Source organism: Muscardinus avellanarius (genome assembly GCF_963383645.1).
Source record: "Muscardinus avellanarius genome assembly, chromosome: 5".
NCBI lineage: Eukaryota > Metazoa > Chordata > Mammalia > Rodentia > Gliridae > Muscardinus > Muscardinus avellanarius.
This window is the reverse complement of record NC_137790.1, coordinates 140,640,398-140,660,570: the sequence shown is the minus strand read 5'-3', so window position 1 is coordinate 140,660,570 and position 20,173 is coordinate 140,640,398. Positions and strand designations below refer to the sequence as shown.

Below are 20,173 nucleotides of genomic sequence, written 5' to 3'. Positions count from 1 at the left end.
GGATCGCAGGTTTGAGCCTCTCGGCACCTTAGCGAGACCCTGTTTCAAAATAAAAAATAAAGTGGGACTTGGGGTTTAGCTCAGTGGTAGAATGTCCCTTGGTTCGGTCCTCTCTCTCTCTCTCTCTCTCTCTCTCTCTCTCTCACACACACACACACACACACACACACACACACACACACACAAAGAGCCAGCTCAGGGGAAAAACACAATTATAAATACATAAAGTGGTCCTGCAGATTGATAAGGAAGAGATAAAAAGTAGATAGGTAATATCAAAGACCCTTTCTTTCTTTCTTTCTTTCTTTCTTTTCTTTTCTTTTCTTTTCTTTTCTTTCTTGTTTTTTGTGGTACTGAGAATTTAACCCAGAGGCAAAATGCTCTTGAAAATGGGCCAAAGGGATGGGCATAGGTCCACACAAAAGGAAACCCTACAGAGCGGCGCTGGGCCGTGCCCAGCCGCGTTCCTCCAAGAGAAACGCCAAGTCCAGCGGGCAGAGCAGGAGAGGTCCGCGCACTTGCGGGTGAAGCAGAAACTAATAGTTGCTCCTTGGAAAGAAAATTGCGCAGTTTCCACAGAAGCAATTTGGCAATATCCGTCAAAATGTAAATGCACAGACCCTCGGACCCAGCACTGTCCACTTCTAGGAATTTATCCCCTAGACAAACTCACGCACGTGTGAAATTATGCCCAGGGGCGTTCACTGCACGGGGTTCTAGGAGTAATTGATTGAAAACGGCTCCCCTGAGGAGCCTGGCGAGTGAAGAGGGAATGCTCCCGTATACTCTGCAGCTGCTAAAACGACGAGGAAGCCGGGCGTGGGGGCGCACGCTTGGAATCCCAGCCGTTCGGGAGGCTGAGACCGGAGGATCGCGGTTCGCGGACGGCCTCGGCTACTTAGTGAGGCCCTCTGCAACTCAGTGAGACCTGGTTTCAAAATGAAGAATAAAAAAAAAAAAAAATAGGGCAGGGGGTGTAGCTCGGAGGTCAAATGCCCCTGGGTTCCGTCCCCAGACCCAGAAGAAACAAAACAAAAACCAAAAACAAAACCCAAAACGGATGAGGAAGCTGGGCACGGTGATGCACGCCTTCACTCCCAGTGCTCGGGAGGCTGAGACGGGAGGAGCGCAGGTTTGAGGACAGCCTCAGCAATAGTGAGACTCTCGGCAACCTAGCAAGGCCTGTAAAAATACGGCTGGGGGTGTAGCTCGGAGGTAGAACGCCCCTGCATTCAATCTCCAGTAACAACAACAACAAAAGGACACAAAACAAAAATAAAATCCAAACCCAAACTGTGGGGAGCCATCGAGGCTTCCCCTAGATCGGTGTCTCTGACTCAGCTGACTGTCCTTCGCCCAGACTCAACAAGGTTTGGGGTTATGGAAAGTTCAAAGGGTCTGAGAGAGGATCAGGTGGTGAAGACACGAGGGTACTGATAGGCCTATCTGTAATGTGTGTTTTGTATTGGTCTGTATTGTATTCTGGTGGTGGTAGCACGAGAATGTTGATTGACCTGTAGCTGTGTATAAATACTTCTGGAAAAACAAACCCAGGGTCGGCGCAATAAAGACGAGATTGACCCAGAAGTTGCGTGGGCCAGGAGTGTCCCCACAATAGAGAATACTGACCCAGGCATAGTCGTCGACCCGCAGGAAATATTGACCCACGAACAGGGGTCGGCCAGTAGATAGTAGGCTGACGGCTCCCCCATGTTAGAATTTAAAATTCTCCATCCTCACGCCTCTCTTCAGAACCCGTACCTTTGCCGGCTGGCTCCGACACCAAACACGACAAATGGGGGGTGGGGCAGCGCCGCGTACAGGGGCTCCCTGCTTTCCTCTGGATGGAGGTCAGATGTCCGCATGGCGCTGCAGCGTCACGAGCAGCCCATCTTTCCGAATGCCAGCCTCTCCCGGGCCTCTGGCCTTGGGCCGGTTCCCACTCCTCTGCTTCCCACGCCAGGGCCTCCTGGTCCTCCCTGGCTGCTGTGGCCCTGCCCTCAGTGGGGCTGCCCACGTGGTACCGCTTCCGGGCCGGGCTCTGTCGGGATGGGGAGCAGGAGTGCGCCCCACGGCCTGCTCCAGGGCCCCCTGCAATGTAAGGTCTGGCTAAACAGACAGCTTCCCAGGCTCTTGGCCTCTGCAGCCATCGGGCCTGGCCCCTTGCAGCTGGGCGGAACAGCTGGCCAGGCAGGGCAGGAAGGCATCTGTGTGCAAGCAGCGTGTTCCTAAACAGGACTGTACGTCAGTTGGGGCAAAACAATGTAATAAATATGAGAAATAAATCTGTTACCATGGAATGAGCTGCCTTATTAATGTGTTGAACTTGTAGGAAATACTTAAGTGTTTAATTGCCACCTAATGAGGGGGCCAATTAGGCATCATTACATATTTCTTTAAAGTCCTAATTGGCAGGGGGTGTTTCAATCAATGCCACGGTGCTGGCTCCGCCGCCCCCTCCCCGCAGCGCATCTGGCGGCCGCGGCCGTGGGGGCCTCTCCTGGCTTGGACCTGGCCCCAGTCCCCGCCGGGCCTCGGTTCCTCCAGCGGCTCACAGCTGACCGGAACCAAGGTCCCGGCCAGTGCCTGCCTCCCCAGGCGCTGCAGGGAGCGGGGCCGCCGGCCGCGAGGCCCTCCCGCTCCGCAGCCAGAGCGGGCACCCAGCGTGTCCGGGCACCTCCACCTCGCTGGGCAGCTGGGTGCCTCCCTGCCTCTGCCTCTCCGGTAAAGCCCATGCTGGCCGCTTCATTTTATTATTAGCATTATTGGTACTGGGGTTTGAACTCAGGAGGGTGTTCTACCTCTAAGTATACCCCCAGCCCTTTTTATTTAGTGTGTGTGTGTGTGTGTGTGTGTGTGTGTGTGTGTGTGTGTGTGTGTTTTACTGGGGCTGGAACCCAGGGCCTTTCTTTCTTTTTCTTTTCTTTTCTTTCTTTCTTTTTTTTTTTTTTTTTTTGGTGGTACTGGGGTTCCTGGAAGCCCTTCTACCTCCGGGCTACACTCCCAGACCTATTTTTACATTTTTATTTGGAAACAGGGTCTCCTAAGCCAGCGCGCGCGGCTGACTTCGAACCTGTATGATCCTCCTCTCTGCCTTCCAAGTGCGGGGATTACAAGCGTGTGCCACCACGCCCGGCTTATTCTTTATTTTGAAACAGGGCCTTACTAAGCTGCAGAGGGCCTCACTAAGTTGCTGAGGCTGGCCGCAAATCTGCAATCCTCCTGTCTCAGCCTCCCACGTGCTGGGGTCGTAGGCAGGCACCATCGTGCCGGGCTCATCCTCGTCCTGGCCACTCTGAATCCTGTGCACCTGGGATTCAGTCCTTCGCTGCCTCCAGAGCCCAGCCTCCTTCCCAGGGAAAGTAGAACCAAGCAGATCTATATTCCAGGCCAGGCTAGAGCAAGAGGACTGTCCGGAGCAGCCAGAACATGATTAATTACCAAATTAATTGCCAAATTAATCACCCGGGTAATTGTCAGAGAGCTGGGCGGAGGGCGAGAGGAGGCTGCTGCCCTCCGGAGGCAAGGCCCAGCCAGGGCAGGGTGTGAAGTCTCCGTGGATCAGCAGGGCGAGAGGCCGTGGGGAGAGACTGGCTGCAGCAGGTGGCTTCAGATGGCTTGGGCACCCAGGGAGCCAGCAGGTTGGGGCCAGTGCAGGCCAGTCCTGAGTTCAGCCACAGGCCTGGAGTGGAGGAGAGGAAGGCAGTGGCCGCTGGGTGTGGTGGCACACACCCGTAATCTCAGTACTTGAGAGGCAGAGACAGGAGGACCCCAGGTTCAAGGACAGCCCCAGGCACTTACAGAGACCCTCGGCAAGTTAGCTTAGGGAGACCCTGCTTCAAAATAAATAAATTAATTAATTAATTAATAAAGGCTGGGGCATAGTAAGGAGGTAGAAAGATGTAGGCAGACAGGGTCGGAGGCCACAGTGGAAAAGCTTCTTTTTCTGAGAGGTAACAGAGGCTAACTAACTTCGAAAACTCTCAGAGAGACCAGACCTGCCAGATGTCGAGTGATAACAAGGTCAAATGCCTCCCCCAGTGACCAGAGCGGCACAGGGCACGATGGAAGGGAGGCGGGCAGGACCCAGCTGAGGGATGCGGGGCCCAGCAGGCCACTGGGAGCCGGGCAGGGGCCTGCTGAGCTGGGCTCAGATCCTCTGTGACTGGGGCAAGTCACTTCCTCACTGAAAGCCTCTCTAGGAGGGACAGCGGGATGGGCGCAGGGGAGCAATGGAAAGGCGCTCCACCGTGGGCAGGAGAGGACGGCAGGGAGGGCCCGGGGTGTGGCGCTAAAAGAAAGCAGACCCCTGGGTCCCTGCCAGGACATCGGGGAGAGCCGCTCTCCATAATGCAAGTACAAATACGCGCAAACTTTTTTTTTCTTGTGGTACTGGGGATGGAACCCAGGGGCATTCGACCTCTGAGCTACACCCCGTGCCCTACTTTTATTTTTTATTTTTGAAACAAGGTCTCACTGAGTTGCAGAGGGCCTCACTAAGTAGCTGAGGCTGCCCAAGAACCGTGATCCTCCTGTCTCAGCCTCCTGAATGCTGGGATTACGAGCGTGCGCCACCACGCCCGGCTAACCTTTTACTGAAGGCTCTCACATGTTTTGGATATAGCGAGGCACTCATCCCCCTGCCCCAACCCCGTCCAATCATCCATTCAATAAACAGCCCCGAGGACCCATTCTGCGCCAGGCTCCATTCTGGATACACAGGCCATAGCAGGGACCAGTCACCCTGACCCAGCCCAGGCCAGACCTGCTTCTGGCAGAGGATGCAAACAGCTCCAGTGCACCGGCTGCCCATCGCCAGGGGAAAGCTCAGAAAACTCTGCCCTGTTCAGACAAGGCTGGTCCCCTGCCCGGCCCTACACACCCACCCATAACCCGGGCCGGCACCGCCACCTGGTGGCCTCAGTGGGAATGGCTCCAGGCAGAGTCGGCAGCCTCCCATCACCAGGGGATGAGTCCACTTCCCGCCCACTCTGGCTTGGGAAGGCCTCACGGAAGGAGGGGAGATGCGTCCTTGGCTCCTTGGGTCATGTCGCTGCCTCCGCTGTCCTGTCGGCTCCTGGAGTAGTGTCCAGCAGATGTCTGAGGCAGGAGTCTTGGGAGAGGAGATGCACAGTGCCAGCCGTGTTTGCAGGGATGACCAGCTGAGCTCGCCTTCACAACGGCCTGGCTTGAGGGAGTCCCTTTTGCCTCCCCTTCTACGCAGCCAGGAGAGTCTCCTGTCGCCTCACAGCAAACCCAGCGTTGCTGGATGCAGCGGTGCACCTCTGGACCCAGGTCTTGCAGGGTGTGGTGGCGCACACCTATAATCCCAGTACTTGGGAGGCTGAGAAGGGAGGATCACAAGTTCAAGGCCAGCCTCATCAATTTAGCAAGACCCTGTTTCAAAAAAATTTTTTTGGCCGGGCGTGGTGGCGCACGCTTGTAATCCCCGCGCTTGGGAGGCAGAGACAGGAGGATTGCGCAGGCTCGAAGCCAGCCGCGAGCGCTGGCTTAGGAGACCCTGTTTCCAAATAAAAATGTAAAAGTAGGTCTGGGAGTGTAGCCTGGAGGTAGAAGGGCTTCCAGGAACCCCAGTACCAAAAAATAAAAAAAAAAATAAAAATCAGCCCCATCATAAGCCCAGCACGACATAAACGTTGCCTGCCCCGGAGTGACAGTCGTCCTCTGGATCCCCGTCACGTCCCCTGTGCGTCCCGTCATCTGGCGAGGGCGCTGCGGCTGGCTGTGCCGCTGCCCCTGGTTCTCCCTGGGCGGGCTCTCCCAGGGCCGGCCCCCTCTGTGCCTCCTGGTGCCAGAGCTCAGCACAGGGCCTGGTGTCCACAAGTTGGCAGGGGCGAAACAGGACAAATTACTGGTGAGAGGAGGGGACGGCTCTGTTTTTGGAGAACATTCCTTCCCTCCTTAGCAATCTTGGCGGTCGGCTCTGGGGTTAACCTACCTGTGCTGAGGCGCAGGCCCTGCCGCGTGCTAGCAACCTGATGGTCCTGTGCCTCATTCCCCCATCTATAGTGAGACACAAGGGTTGCCCACTCGCTGGGTTCCTGGGGGATGGGATGTGCTCTGATCCCGCCTGTAAGTGCCCCAGGAGGCCGCGTGCTCCCACGCTGGGCCTGACCCACCCGCGGAGACTTATAGCAGGATTCCGGCCTCCTCTCCTGCCCGGGCCTCAGTGTCGTTTTATTGACCTATTATTGAGCCGCTGATAAATCCCTTAAACCTCTCATAATCTGGTGTCCTCGGCCTCTTTTGGGTAAAGAGCCTTTCCGAGAGCTCCGGGTCCTCCAGCTGCGGGCAGGGAGTGGGGTGGGGTGTGGAGTCAAGGTGGGCGGCTGGACCCCAGCCAGGAGGAGCCGGGGTGGTGGGCTGGGACAAGGGTGAGGGCGCCAGGTACCCACGGACGGGCCCAAGCAGGTGCTCAGGCTCCGGTCGGGCGGCGCCACTGCAGTGCCAGCCCCGGGACGAGAAGGTCCCCAGCCTTGAGCCCGAGGCCCCTCACTCATGTCAGTGTCCCGGTGCCTCGTGGGGATACTGAAAGCAGAGGAGACCCGAGAACCCTTGGGCAGGATGCGCTGGACCAGGCTGGGAGTAACGGTGCAGTGCTCGGGGCTGCCAGCAGGTGGCAGCATAGGGCGGCGTCCGTGGATGGGGAAGCTGGAGGCAGGTGCCTGGCTGGGCGCCCCTAGCACCAGGACTTCCCTTCTGGAGCGGCGTGGAAGACCCTAGCCCAGCTCTGACCTGAGGCCCCAGTCCCTGGGTTCTGGGTACTCTTCCCTCCAGAGGGCTCCGTGAGGAGACCAGGCCCAGCGCCAAGGCCTCTGCGGTGGCCCTCCAGCTGTGGGTGCGGGAGGTGAAGTGCTGGGCAGCTCGTGCGGAAGGCTCGGTCACAGCCAGCTGGTCCTGGAGCACCGAGCTCCACGCGCCGCTCCCTCCGAGGCTTGGAGAAGCGCAAGCTGGCGGTGCACAGCTCAGCAAACCACACCTCACTATTGCTGTTGCTACTACTACTATTTAGTACCAGAGACTGAATTCAGGGGCATTCTACCTCTGAGCTACACCCCAGCCCTATTTTTTTTTTTAATTTTTCATCTGGAAACATGGTCTCACCAAGTTGCAGAGGGCCTAAGTAGCTGAGGCTGGCTGTGAACCTGCGATCCTCCTGTCTCCGCCTCCCAAGCATGGGGATGACAAGCGTGCGCCACCACGCCCGGCTTCCAACCCTATTTTTAATTATTTTGAAACAGGGTCTCACTGACTTGTAGGGGCCTCATTAAGTAGCTGAGGCTGGCCAGGAACCTGCAATCCTCCTGCCTCAGCCTCCCAAAAACTGGGATTATAAGCGCGCACCACCATGTCCGGCCAAACCCTTCCTTCTTACCTCATAGGTGGGTTCCGCAAACGCAACACCATGCCTCCTCACCCCACCCCCACCCTGCGCCCTGAGCTTCTGGGAAGTTCATATTACTTTGGCACTGGGGATGGATCCCAGGGGCTGTCTACCACTGGGGTACATTCCCACCCCTTATTTTTTAATTTTAATTTTTATTATTTATTTATTTTTGTGGTACTGGGGATGGAACCCAGGGGCCTTCTACCTCTGGGCTACATTCCCAGACTTATTTTTATATTTTATTTGGAAACAGGGTCTCACTAAGTTGCTGAGAGCCTCACTAAGTAGCTGAGGCTGGCTTCGAATCTGAACGGTCCTCCTGTCTCAGCCTCCCAAGTACTGGTATTACAAGTGTGTGCCACCAGGTCGGGCTTATTTTTTATTTTGAAACAGTGTCTATGTTACTGAGGGTCTCGATAAATTGCTGAGGTTGGCCTTGAACCTGTGAGCCTCCCAAGTATTGGGATTACAGGCGTGAGCCAGCTCCTGTGAACCTAAGGGGCCATCCTCCCCACCCTTGGGGGTCAGGTCCCCCCTCCTTGGCCCACAGGCCCTGTCCATCCCAGGGAGTGACAGGCGTTGTGAATTAGTTCTGCAGTGGAGTCAATTCCACAGGCCCAGAGAATACCCTCCCATGGACCAAGAAAAGCCACTGGGCAGCCACCTCCCCGCTGGGATCCACAGTCCCCAGGCCTCCCTCCGCCCCTCACCACTCTGCCCCTCCTAGGGTTTCACACCCCAAGTGTCACAGGCTCCAAGCTCTTCGTGTAAACATCTTAATTACATCTTTAATGCTCTCAAACATAGAGACGCTGTGAGTTAAATTACAGCTTTGTGCATCCTAAATTACCCGCAGTCCTCCAGCCGCTCAAGTGCTAATGTATTTATAGCATCTGGAAGAGGGAATAAATCCAGAATCTTCCCCCGGGGCCTCCTAGGCCCCCACCTCCTGACATGTGCCCTTTGACTGATGGGCGATCCATAGGTCTTGCCCCCGCGTCAACCTCCAGCGGGCAGAGGACAGTCCTGGTGACAGGCTGAGTGCGGGGACATGCCTCTGTGTGGGTTAATGTGAGCGCCATGCCTGGGTAGAAAATCTGGCCAGCCCTGGGGCTCTGCCTCCGCCCAAGGCCTCACCCAGCTGCCCCCGCATCAACCCTTCAAGGATTAGGGGGAGGCCAGGCACGGGGGCCTAGTTCCCCGCTCAGTGAACTTGGACAGGCCCTTCCAGAGCCGGGACATTATCAAATGGACTAGGCTTCTCTGGAGGGGCGGAGACCTGAGGAGGCGCTGAGCTGTGGATGGACCCTGGGTATGCGCAGCCCTTCTCCTGGCATCTCGTCTCCTGGGCAATTCCGGCTCCATCTCCACCTGGAGCAGGTGCTGGCCCACCCTGTCCTCCGGACCTGGCTGGTTGTCCCTCTCCACCCCAGAGGAGGTCCCAGTTCCCAAGGAGCACTCCCTTTCAGGCGGTCAGAACCACCCCCGCTACCCTCAGCCTCCCCTGCAGGCCCTGAGGGGGCAGGGGCCCGTCTCTAGGAGCAGTTGGCCTGGCTCTTAGAGCCCCTGAGGACACTGGTGGACAGTGGAAACCGGCCTTGTTCCCTGCTCCCCGGGGTCCCTGAGGGTTGAAGGCAGAAGAGGCGGCCAGCCCCAGGGCTCCACTACGTACATGCTGCGGGGCGGGGCTCAACGCGGAGGATCTTCAACCAGGCCCCTGGGAGGCTGGAGACCTCACGGCCCCTTGTACCATGGATGGCCCCTGGCATGGAGCCGCCCTTCCCCTGGTGCCCTGCCTGTGGGGCAGCTTCAGCTAACCCCGGGCCTCTCCTCTCGCAGGTGCCGCCCACCCTGCCCCCCTGGTCTCTGAACCCCTGGGAGGAGGCTCCAGATTGAAAAAAACAAAGACAAGATCAGGTCTCTCCTCCCTCTCCCCTTCCCAGGCCAGCTCATTTTCTCCACATTAGAGAAGCCGGCCTTGGTGTGAGGGATGTGGCTGGGGCAGGAAGCCATGCTGGCTCTTGGACTTTCTGTTGTGTGGGAAGCCCTCCATGCCGGCCGTCGGCTCAGGAGAGGTCAGTGGCCAGATGACTAGCCTGGCCAGGGCTCTCTTCAGCAGGCCCGGCCCGGCCCTCTCCTATCTGGCAGGGCAGGTCCTGAGAACAGGTTGGGTGGTCCAGGAGCGGCGGCACCGTGGCACTGTGGTGGTGGCTCTGGCAGAGGTCCAGGCCTGTCCTCGGCGGGGCTGCTCACGCGTGGATGGCATTGGCTACGTCGGTGAACACCAGCCGGTTGGGCCTCTGCAGCGGGCCCTGGGAGGAGAGTGTGCTCTGCGGGGAGACAGGAGGGGCCTCAGAGACCTGGCTCTGTCCCTTTTGCCCTCAATTCCTGGTGCCGGCTCTGCCATCTGCCTGGACCGGCTTCCCTGCGGGCTCAGCCTAGAAATGCGACCCAGCTCAGGAGACTCCGCCCCCAGCGGCCATGCCCAGGGTGCTCCGTCATCCTGGCAGCCCTTACTGCAGTCTTCCATGCTGAGTGTAATTCTATGCACGAATCCCCTTCTCCTCCCAGCAGGGGTCCTCTCTGCTCTGCCCCCTACTCCCCAACACCCAGGATGGGGGCAGACACAGAAACAGCTGTCAAATGGCCAGTCGGCCCCGGGGGCTGGGGAACCAAGATTCTCAGCAGATTGTTCTGAACATTGCAAGGACACACTGTATCCTGACCCAGGTGACAGCGCCGGCAGCCATACCAAGGGGACTTCCGAGCCCAGGGAGAGCCAAGGAGCTGGGATGGACCGGGTGGGCCCAGCCGCTTCATGACACTCTGGCCCTTGAGGACTGGGGGTGGCGAATGGCCGGGCAGTCTGGTGGCAGGATGACCAGGTAGGTACCCATCCCTTTGGATACAGGAGATGTCTGGGGTCTCCACTGACCCGTGGTCTCTGGATGGAATCCACCAACCTACCTGGACATGCCACTGTTTGGGGCTCTGACCCCCCCCCAGCCACCTGCTCAGGGGCCTCAGGGAACAGAGGAAGCCAGAGTCCCTGCCCCAGCAATCTCTCCCGTTGGTCCTTTCCTGCACTCCCAGCCAGTTCGTGAGGGTGCAGAGGGCAAGAAGTAGGATTTTCACGTGCAGAAAAGAAAGCTAGGAGGCCGGGCGTGGTGGCACACTCTTGTAATCCCTGTGCTTGGGAGGCTGAGACAGGAGGATCGCACAGGTTCAAAGCCAGCCTCAGCTACTGAGTGAGGCTCTCGGCAACTTACTGAGACCGTGTTTCCAAATAAAATATAAAATAGGTCTGGGAGTGTAGCCTGGAGGTAGAAAGCCCCTGAGTTCCATCCCCAATACTACAAAAAATATATAAAATAAATAAAAGAATAAAAATTAGGGCAGGGGGTGTAGCTCGGAGATCAAATGCCCCTGGGTTCCATCCCCAGACCAGGAAAAAAAAAAAAGAATATAAAATAGGGCTGGGGGTGTCACTTGGAGGTAGAATGCCCCTGGGTGCCATCCCCAGTACCACACACACAAAAATAAAAAAAGGGCTGAGGGTGTAGCTCAGAGGTAGAACACCCCTGGCTTCCATCCCTAGCACAACATCGACAAGAAGACCCATATGCCCGGGGCTGCGGCCTGGCGCCTGGCACGGGAAGGATGGGCCGCGGTGGCTGCGCCCGAGGCCGGTCAGTGCCCACCTTGCCCTGCGCGGCCTGCGTGGAGGCGGCGGCGCGCCCATGCTCCAGCAGCTCCTGTTCCAGTTCGTCCTGCTCCTCCGCGGGGTCGAAGCTGTACATGGGCATGAGCTGGTGGCGCAGCTTCTCCAGCCTGGGGGTGGGGAGAGTGTGGGCGCGGCAGCCCCCCACCAGCCCCAGAGCCGTGGAGCCCCAGCACGCAGCCATGGCTGGGGCCTGAGGTTCCCCCGACGCCCAGGGTAGCAGGGAAGGTGGCTAGGCAGTGGGGGAAGGCAGTCCCTGCTCCCCATCCCCAATTCCGGGGTCCCACCTGGCTACCCAGAACCTTCACGCCTGCCTGTCCTGTGTGCGAGACCCGGGGAGGGCTCTCTGGAGGGAGACTCCTCTCCTCCCCACCGTCCACCCCGGAGGCCAGCCCAGCTGCCCAAGGACGGGGGCTGCGGGCGGTAGCTGGGGAATTACCTCTTCTTCTTCCTGATGTACAGAACCTGCAAAGGAAGGGGCAGAGTCAGCTGGTGATAGAGGAGGCCCAGGGTAGCGCGTGTGGACCCTGGACAGCGGAGAGCCCACCGGCGCAGTGGCGCATGCCTGCAAGCCCCGCGCTTGGGACGCTGAGATCAGAGGACCACAGCTCCACGGCCAGTGAAGTACTTGGGAGGTCGAGACAGGAGGATCGCAGGTCCGAGGCCAGCCGCGGAGACGCAGTAAAACCGGCCTTCCTTCCTTCCTTCCTTTTTTTTTTTATGGTACTAGGGATTGAACCTAGGGGCATTCTACCTCCAAGATACTTGCCCCAGCCCTATTTTTTTTCTGTGATGGGGATGGAACCCAGGGGTATTCTACTTCTGAGCTGCACCTCCAGCTCTATTTTTTATTCTTTATTTTGAAACAGGGTCTCACTGAGTTGCAAAGGGCCTCACTAAGTAGCTGAGGCTGTCTGTGAACTGCGATCCTCCTGTCTCAGCCTCCCAGATGCTGGGGTCACAAGTGTGCACCACCACGCCTGGCTTCCCCAGCCCTATTTATTTATTTATTTATTTACTTACTTACTTATTATTTGCGGGTTTGGGGATGGAACTCAGGGGCATTTGACCTCCGAGCTACAGCCACAGCCCTATTTTTTATTCTTTATTTTTGAAACAAGGTCTCGCTAAGTTGCAGAGGGCCTCACTAAATAACTGAGGCTGTCTACAAACCTCAATCCTCTGGTCTCAGCCTCCCGAATGCTGGGATTACAAGCGTGTGCTGCCACGTCCAGCCGTATTTAATTTTTTTAAAACAGGATCTCGCTAGGTTGATGAGAGCCTCACTACTAGCTGAAGCAGTCCTTGAACCTGAGATACTCCTGTCTCAGCCTTCCAAGTACTGAGATTACAGGGGTGTGCCACCACACCTGCTGTGAGATCCTATTTCAAGATAATAAAATAAAGGGCTGGGGGTGTATCTTGGAGGTAGAATGTCTCTGGGTTCAATCCACAATACCAAAAAAAAAAAAAAAAAGGAGCGAGCGTCCGTGGGTCCCCTGTACTACTGACACATACCTCACAGTCCTGCCCTTTGATGTTTTTAGATGCTGACAGGCGCCCAGGCTGAGGAAACCACGCGGTTAGGCCTGGCTCTGTGGGTACTGAGCGCAGTGCCAGGCACTCTGCCTGCATGGGCCTCTGGAGCGATGGGGGAAGATGTCAGCAACCCCGCCCTACGCCCAGTGCCACAGAAGGAAGAACCGCAGGCTGGTGCAGATGCTGAAAAGCTGTGGCCAGGCTTGGGGCGGCGGCCCAGGGGAGGATGGAGGCCCTCAGGGTGGGAGTGAGCCCCGGGCTAGCCCCCCCGGAACTCTGTCGCTAGAGGAAATCAAGACAGTCGCTTAGGACCCATCTCCCATTGTGCAGACATGAGGTGAAGGGATAGGCGAGGAGGAAATATCCAGCATCTTGAGGATGGAGCACGAGGCCTTGGTACCAAGCACTGAGGAGAGGCTGGGGAGACCCCGGGCAGGAGCCCAGCCGGCCCTGCTTCTGCCCTCTCCCCAAACCGGTGCCTGCCTGCCTGCCTGCCTGCCTGCCTGCCTTCCTTCCTTCCTTCCTCCCTCCCTCCCTCCCTCCCTCCCTCCCTCCCTCCCTCCCTCCCTTCCTTCCTTCCTTTTCTTGATACTAGTAATTGAATCCAGGGGCAGCCAGGTGTGGTGGCACACATTTGTAATCCCCATGCTTGGGAGGTGGAGACAGGAGGATCGCGCTGGTTCAAAGTCAGCTGCGCTGGCTTAAGAGACCCTGTTTCAAAAAAAAAAAAAAAAAAAGTGTGTGGTGGCGCAGGATTGTAATCCCAGCATTCGGGAGGCTGAGACCGGAGGATCACAGTTCGCGGTTCGCGGACAGCCTCAGCTACTTAGTGAGGCCCTCTGCAACTCAATGAGACCCTGTTTCAAAATAAAAAATAAAAAATTGGGCAGGGGGTGTAGCTCAGAGATTGAATGCCTCTGGGTTCCATCTCTAGACCCGCAAAAAAAATTGTTTTTTTTTTTAATTAAAAAAGTATAAAATAGGTCTGGGAGTGTAGCCTGGAGGTAGAAGGGCTTCCAGGAACCCCAGTACCACCAAAAAAAAAAAAAAAAAAAAAAAAAAAAAAAAAATCCAGGGGCTCTGTACCTCTGTTACATCCCCAGCCCTGTTTATTTTTTATTTGGAAGTCTCCCTGTGGTGCTGAGTCTCCTTACCAGCTAAGGCTGTCCTCCAACCTGTCTCGGCCTCTGTCCTAAGATTACAGGTGTGTCCCACCGTGTTCTGCTCAAACTGGTAGTTTCTAACCATCAGGAGCATGGCTGTGTCCGCCTGGGGGGAAGCCACATCCCCAGTCTGTCCCAAACCCTCGTGGCTCCTGCCCTCTGCAGTCCACTCACAGATGGAATGTGGGTGGGTTCCCAGCGTGCCCAGAAGGCCCCAGGGCTCCTCTGTGGGACCCCAGAGGCCTAAAATGAAGTTGGGCTGCCCTTTTCCTCCCCGCCCGTCCCTTCCAGAGGGCCATAATCGGGGCGGGGGCCCCTTGCTCTCCTGCAGGCGAGAGGAGCTCTGAGGCCTTCTGGGCCTGCCCCGCCACCCCGCACCCCCCACCTGGAGGCCCCAAGTCCCCTGTCCCCCATGGCCTGGACCCAGTAGGACCTCCAGGCAAGGCCAGGGTCTCCACGCCATCTCTGCACCTTTACCACTGCTCTCTCTGCCCCACCTCCTAATCTCCCACCCATTACTGTCCCTGCCACCAGGAAGCCCGCCTCGTTCTTCCTGCCAGAGCCAGGCACTGTTTCACTCGCCCCTGAAGACTTGCTCCTCTCGGCCCAGCTCAGGCCTGTGATGGGCAGGAGCAGTGCTCAGGGAGGACCTCTGGGCCGCTGCGTCCAGGAGCTGGTCCCTACCCCCTTCCCGCAACCTCCTCCCTCTCCACCTTTGGTGGGAAGCCCCTCCACCCCAGCCCTCAGTCTCTTCCCCCAGAACAAACAGAGCTCTACCAAGTTCCTAGCACAAAACCTTTTGCCAAGAAAAAGGAAGGCAAGCCAGGCGTGTGGTGCACGCTTGTAATCCCAGTACTTGAGAGGCTGAGACAGGAGGGGTGCAGGTTTGAAGCCAGCAACTTAAGGAGGCCCTGTTTCAAAATTTAAAAAACAAAATTTTTTTTTTCAGCACTGGAGATGGAACCCAGGGGCATTCTACCTCCGAGCTACACCCCCAGCCCTATTTTTTATTATGAAACAGGGTCTCACTGAGTTGCAAAGGGCCTCACTAAGTAGCTGAGGCTGTTCTCAAACTGAGATCCTCCTGTCTCAGCCTCCCAATAAATAAAAAAGTTTTAAAAGCATTGGGGGCATGGCTCAGAGGTAGAATGCCCCTGGTTTCAAGCCCAGTGTACAATCCCATACATACACAAAAGAAGAAGGAGGAGAAGGAGAAGGAGAAGGAGAAGGAGAAGAAGAAGAAGAAGAAGAAGAAGAAGAAGAAGGAGGAGGAGGAGGAAAAAAAGAAGAGGAGGAGGAGGAAGAAAGAAAGAAAGAGAGAGAGAGAGAGAGGGAAAGAAAGAAAGAAAGAAAGAAAGAAAGAAAGAAAGAAAGAAAGAAAGAAAGAAAGATCGGTCACAAGCATAACGAGGCCGACTCCAGGCTGCTCCGCCCCGGGGTCAGGTGCCCTGCCTACTTAGCCATGGGAGCCGAGGGGGACCTGGCACTCTGCCCTCTCTGCCCAGGAGACCTTGTGCCCGGCGTCCTCCGCACGTGCTCTCTCCTGCCCGGCGTGCTGGCCAGCAGTTGTCCTGGCAGCGGTTCGGAGCCTGTGGGGCCCATATGGCGGCCCTGGTTTAACAGCAGCTCCGGCCAGGCCACCCAGGGACCATCCCCCGTGTCAGGGCCACGTGCTCCCAGCCTGCAGGAGCGCCACCCCAAGGCCCTCGGGGGGACTTCAGCGCTCGCCCGCCTTCCCTGGCCTGGATTGTGCAATCGCCAGGGGTCCCTTAGTGACCTTCCGAGCCCGTGCGAACACTCGCCCTCTCCTCAGCTCCCCTCTGTCCTGATGGCGGCCGACCAGAAGCCGGGCTCCTGCCTGGTCTCAGCTCTAATGTTGCTTCCCCAGCTGTCCCTGACCACCAGCCTAGATTCAAAGCCAAACCAAACCAAAGCTGGGGGCCGGGCGCAGTGCACGCGCCCGTCACCCAGTCCTTGGGCAGCTACGAAGCAGGCTGGAGACCAGCGCGTGGTCCTTAGTGAGGCATTCTTGCAAAATAAAAACAAAAAGAGATGGGGGTATAGCTCAGTGGTAGAATGTCCCCTGCATTCAATCCCTAGAACTACACACACACACACCTGATTTTTAGTTCATCCCTCAAAAGAACCACAGGGAGGACTTGTCTCACCTGCCCGCGTTGGGTCCCAAAGGTCTGGACCAGGGCGGTCCCCAGGGCATAATCATCGAGTGAGCGGGTGGGCACTGCCGACCCCGCCCACGCTCCGCAGCCTCGGCCATCCAACCACAGCTGGCCCTGCGCCCCGGAAGCCCAGGCCTGGCTGCCCCACCGCCCTGCTCGCTGCTCACAGAGCCGCTGCCTGCTTCCACCTGCCCACCAGGGCCCTCGTAAGCCATCTTGAAACACCATGTACTCCTGGGAATGTTTTCTGGTTCTGCCAGCTGTGGTGGCACACACCTGTAATCCCAGGACTTGGGAGGTGGAGACAGGAGGGTTGCAAGTTCGAGGCCAGTCTCGGTAACTTAGTGAGATTTCAAAACAGAAAATAAAAAAGGGCTGGGGATGCACCTCAGTGGTACAGTGTCCCTGGGTTCACTCCCCAGTAACACACGCACGCACGCACGCACGGATACACACGCTTTTCTGGTTCTTCCAATCAGAAAAAAATTCCTCTCTGGTATCACGCCCCAAAGGACAAATCTCGGGGGAGGGAGGATCGCGTTATCTCTGGTGGACAGCTGTCTTCTGCTTCAGTTCTCTATCCATCTCAGCACTGACTCCCGGCCCCCCAGCCTGCCCCGGCTCTCACCATGGCCACAGCCAGGCCGATCACCGTGATGATCCCAAAGGACAGCAGCATGGTGCTCGGGCTGGCTGCGCCGCCCGCCACGTCGGGGATCCTGGTGTCGTTGAAGCTCGTGGCTTCTGGGCCGAGCGTGCTGGTCTCAGAGGTGGCCGCGTCGGTAGCGGGCTCCAGGTCAGGCTCAGTGGCAGGTGGGTGGCTGCCGAGCCAGCCCCGAGCAGACAGGATCCTGGAGTCCATGCTGATGGAGGAAGAGGCTGCCTGTGGGCAGGCCACCGGGCCGCCGCCGTCAGGAGAGCCCCAGCCTGCGGCTCCAGCGCCCGTGGGGCCACCTGTCTGGCCACCGTCTTGATAAGGGGAGCCTCTGCCTCCCGGGGGGCTGTGAAGGAAGGGATACAAACATGATGCCGAGGACAGACGAGGCCCCTCTAGGCTCCCAAGGGCTGGGGAAGTAAAGCTGGAGGGCAGCGAGGCGGGCTCACGGGACTCGGGACACTGCTAGATTCTACACCTACGGCTCCCTGCGGGAGGAGGGACATGGGATTGAAGCCCAGCCGCCTCTGTCTGCTGTCGGTGGGAAGGACGCTCATAGAGATCAGGCCTGGAAGAGAGGAAAGGCAGCGGGGGCGGGGTCAAATGGAAAGCCCCTCCCCTCAAGGACTGCCTCTATGCCCCCACACCTCCACCCCACCTCCTCACCCCCATCCCTCCTCCTACTTGGCTAAAGAAACCTCAGCCAGGCCAGGGCCACTACCATGCAACTATAATCCCAGGACTGGAGACAAGAGGAGGTCACAGGGTCGGGGCCAGCGGCAGCAACTTAGCGAGACCTCATTTCAAAACAAAAAATAAGAAAGGCCTGGAGAGCCCGGCGTGGTGGCGCACGCTTGTAATCCCCGCACTTGGGAGGCAGAGACAGGAGGAGTGCGCAGGTTTGAAGCCAGCTGCGTGCACTGGCTTAAGATACCCTGTTTCCAAATAAAAAAGTATAAAAATTGGTCTGGGAGTGTAGCCCAGAGGTAGAAGGGTTTCCAGGAACCCCAGTACCACAAGAAAAAAAAAAATAGCCCTGGGGATGTAGCTCAGATATAGATCACTCCTGGGTTCAATTCCCAGCACCAAAAATAAGAAAAAAGAAAAAAAAAAAAAAACCTCAAACCAAAACAACAATAAAACCCAAAGCAAACAAGCAATCAACAAAAACCCTACGACTTTTTCCTTTTCTGGAGGGAAATACTTGGCTAGAAGCCACACAGGCCTGTCTCTGGATCCCCTGGGGTCCGGCTGCTCGCTGAATGGCCCGGCAAGCTGCTCCACCTGTCCGGCCCAAGTTCCCCAGAGTCTAGGGTGGGGTATTAAGAACATCCCCACCATGTTAGAGGGTTCCTGCAACGTCAGATGACCAGGTCCTTGGAAAAGACTTAAAGACTTAGCTCAGCACCAGCCCTGTCCACAGTGAGCACCCAGTACACACTTTGCCTTTCCTCCGGGCTGCCGGCTGGGGAGGGTGGGAGGCCCAGGAGCCTTGGACTCAGTCCGCTGTGGTTGGGCCGTGTGCCTGGGGCTGGCGTGTGTGTGTGTGTGTGTGTGTGTGTGTGTGTGTGTGTGTGTGCTGTGCAGAGAGCAGGAGGCAGGAGGGAGACTAGCTAGGCCTTGGGGCAGGGCCTCTCTGCAGGCATTGGGGTCACTGGCCTGTCCCCTTCCCTCCCAGGGGAGCTGCCCACTGCTAGGCTCAGGAGCTTAGCGTCAGGGGCGGAAAGGGCGCCCCCACTTGGCTCCCCTCCCCTGGGACGTGCCCAGCCCACAGGGGCCAGGCTGAGGAGGGGTGGGAAGGGGGGTCCCAGCCCCTCTGCTGCAAGCCCGAAGGAAGGAGGCCTCCTAGCTCCGGGAGGCGGGGTGCAGCTGCGCCCCCTGGTGCAGGTGCACGGTGGGTGCGAGCAGTGCACACGTCGCTGCCCCCAATGAAAGGGCAAGGCGGGCAGAGCCCACGGCCGGCAGCCTCGCCCCTCGCCCCTCCTCCAGCGAGGCTAGCTGAGCAGTCCGGGCTCTCCTCTGGGCTCCGCCGCGGACCCCGGACATGACCTTGGGCCAGACCCTGAACTTGCCCTGGGCGCTGCTCACCCCTCCGCCCACGGGAGAAGGGCCCCTGCGGAGCACTTTGCGGGCCTGCGCTGGGGTCGGAGGGGAGGGGCCGCGACCTCCACCTCCTCGGAGCACCGCACGCCGTCCGCCGCGGCCTCGGTCCTCGGGTCCGGGTCCGCGCTCCGCTCCACGCCCCTGGGTTTTCCGTGCTTGCCTACAGGCAGCGACCTCGGCACTTACTGAGTCCTCTCGGGGCGGCGGCGGCGGCGGGCTGGCGGGGAGGGCGCCGGCCGGCCGAGGTCGCCCCGCACGCGCGGGCTGTCAGCGGGCGGGGGACAGGGCCGGGACGGCGGCGGGTGCGGCCGCGCGCAGCCCGGGATCCCGCAGCTCCGGCGCTCCGCCCTCTCCGCGCCCCCGGGTCCCGATTGGCCGGCAGGCCGAGCACCCGCCCCGGATTGGTGTGTGCGCCTGTCGCTCGGGCTCGGCTCCGCCCCCAAAGGGGACCGAAAGCCCGGAGCAGCGAGCCGGGTCGCCAGTTCTGAGGCCACCCCACACCCTGGTGACCCGCGTCGAAGTCAGGCAGGGGACCGTGGGTGGCCAGGCCTTCCCTGGACCAGGACCCGGGTTTTGCCAGCTCCACCTCCACCGGGATAAACGCGTGGCCTCAAAATGCAGACGTCCAGGGGAGGCTTGGGGAGCGCACTGGGCTGGGAGTCCTTCGGGGCTTAGAAGAACCCTGGGTCCGCCTTCTGCCGACTCTGTGCCCTCGAGCAAGCTGCTTCGCCTCCCCGTGTCTCTCGGCTTCTACTCAGGCTGCTCTGGTGTGCGGGTCTTGGTAAATGGCTCCAGCCCGGAGCGAGAAACGGGGGGTTTCAGTCCAGAGAAGCTGCGAGCGAGATGGAACTATTATCCGGTGGTTTTACTGTTGGGCACCGGCCCGGGCAAGGCTACCTCTAGCCCTCACCATCGTTTCCACCCGCAGCAGGTCACGTCAAGGAAGAAGCCCTCAGGCATCCTTTAATACCCAGCTTCCACAGAGCCCACGGGGCAGGCGGTAGCCAGGCACAAAAGCAGCCGCTATTTAATGCCAGTTTCGTTGGCAGTGATCCAGTTAACAGTTAAGACTCTGGGAGGGGGTGTCAAGAAGTCAAGCTTGGCCGTGAATTTCGTAGAAAGAGCAGTTGCGGTTCGGAGAGGTCTGGACACCTGGACCCAGCCTCGCTAGGAGTTGCCAACGAGCCGGGTTATCACCCGGTTCTCCAGCCCGAGTGAGGCGAGGAGGTCCAGAGCGGCCCTGGAGTCCGGCCGACGCCCAGTCCCCCACTTTGTCTCCGCCTTCAGCCAGGTCTGAAACACTAAGAGTACCCCAAATTGGGACCCCCGCCCCCATCGCGTCCCAAGCCAGGCTCCGGCCAAGAGCTGCTGGGCCACGCCCCCAGACCTCAGGCTCCGCCCCGA

At 58.3% G+C, this 20,173-nt stretch overlaps 1 protein-coding gene across 2 annotated transcripts; it reads right to left on the bottom strand.

Moving 5' to 3' along the window:
* Nucleotides 1-9,657: 9,657 nt before the first annotated feature.
* LOC308263102 (uncharacterized protein C3orf18) lies at nt 9,658-16,873 on the bottom strand (the record flags this gene model as incomplete). Of its 2 annotated transcripts, none has more annotated exons than XM_080695974.1 (4): nt 9,658-9,738; nt 11,110-11,239; nt 11,569-11,594; nt 16,640-16,873. In XM_080695974.1, the coding sequence occupies 4 exons, from the start codon at nt 16,871-16,873 to the stop codon at nt 9,658-9,660; spliced, it is 471 nt and encodes a 156-aa protein (XP_080552100.1). The 2 variants fall into 2 exon arrangements, with proteins under 2 accessions (XP_080552100.1, XP_080552101.1); XM_080695975.1 differs by having other exon boundaries at nt 16,700-16,873.
* Between the last annotated feature and the right edge of the window lie 3,300 nt (nt 16,874-20,173).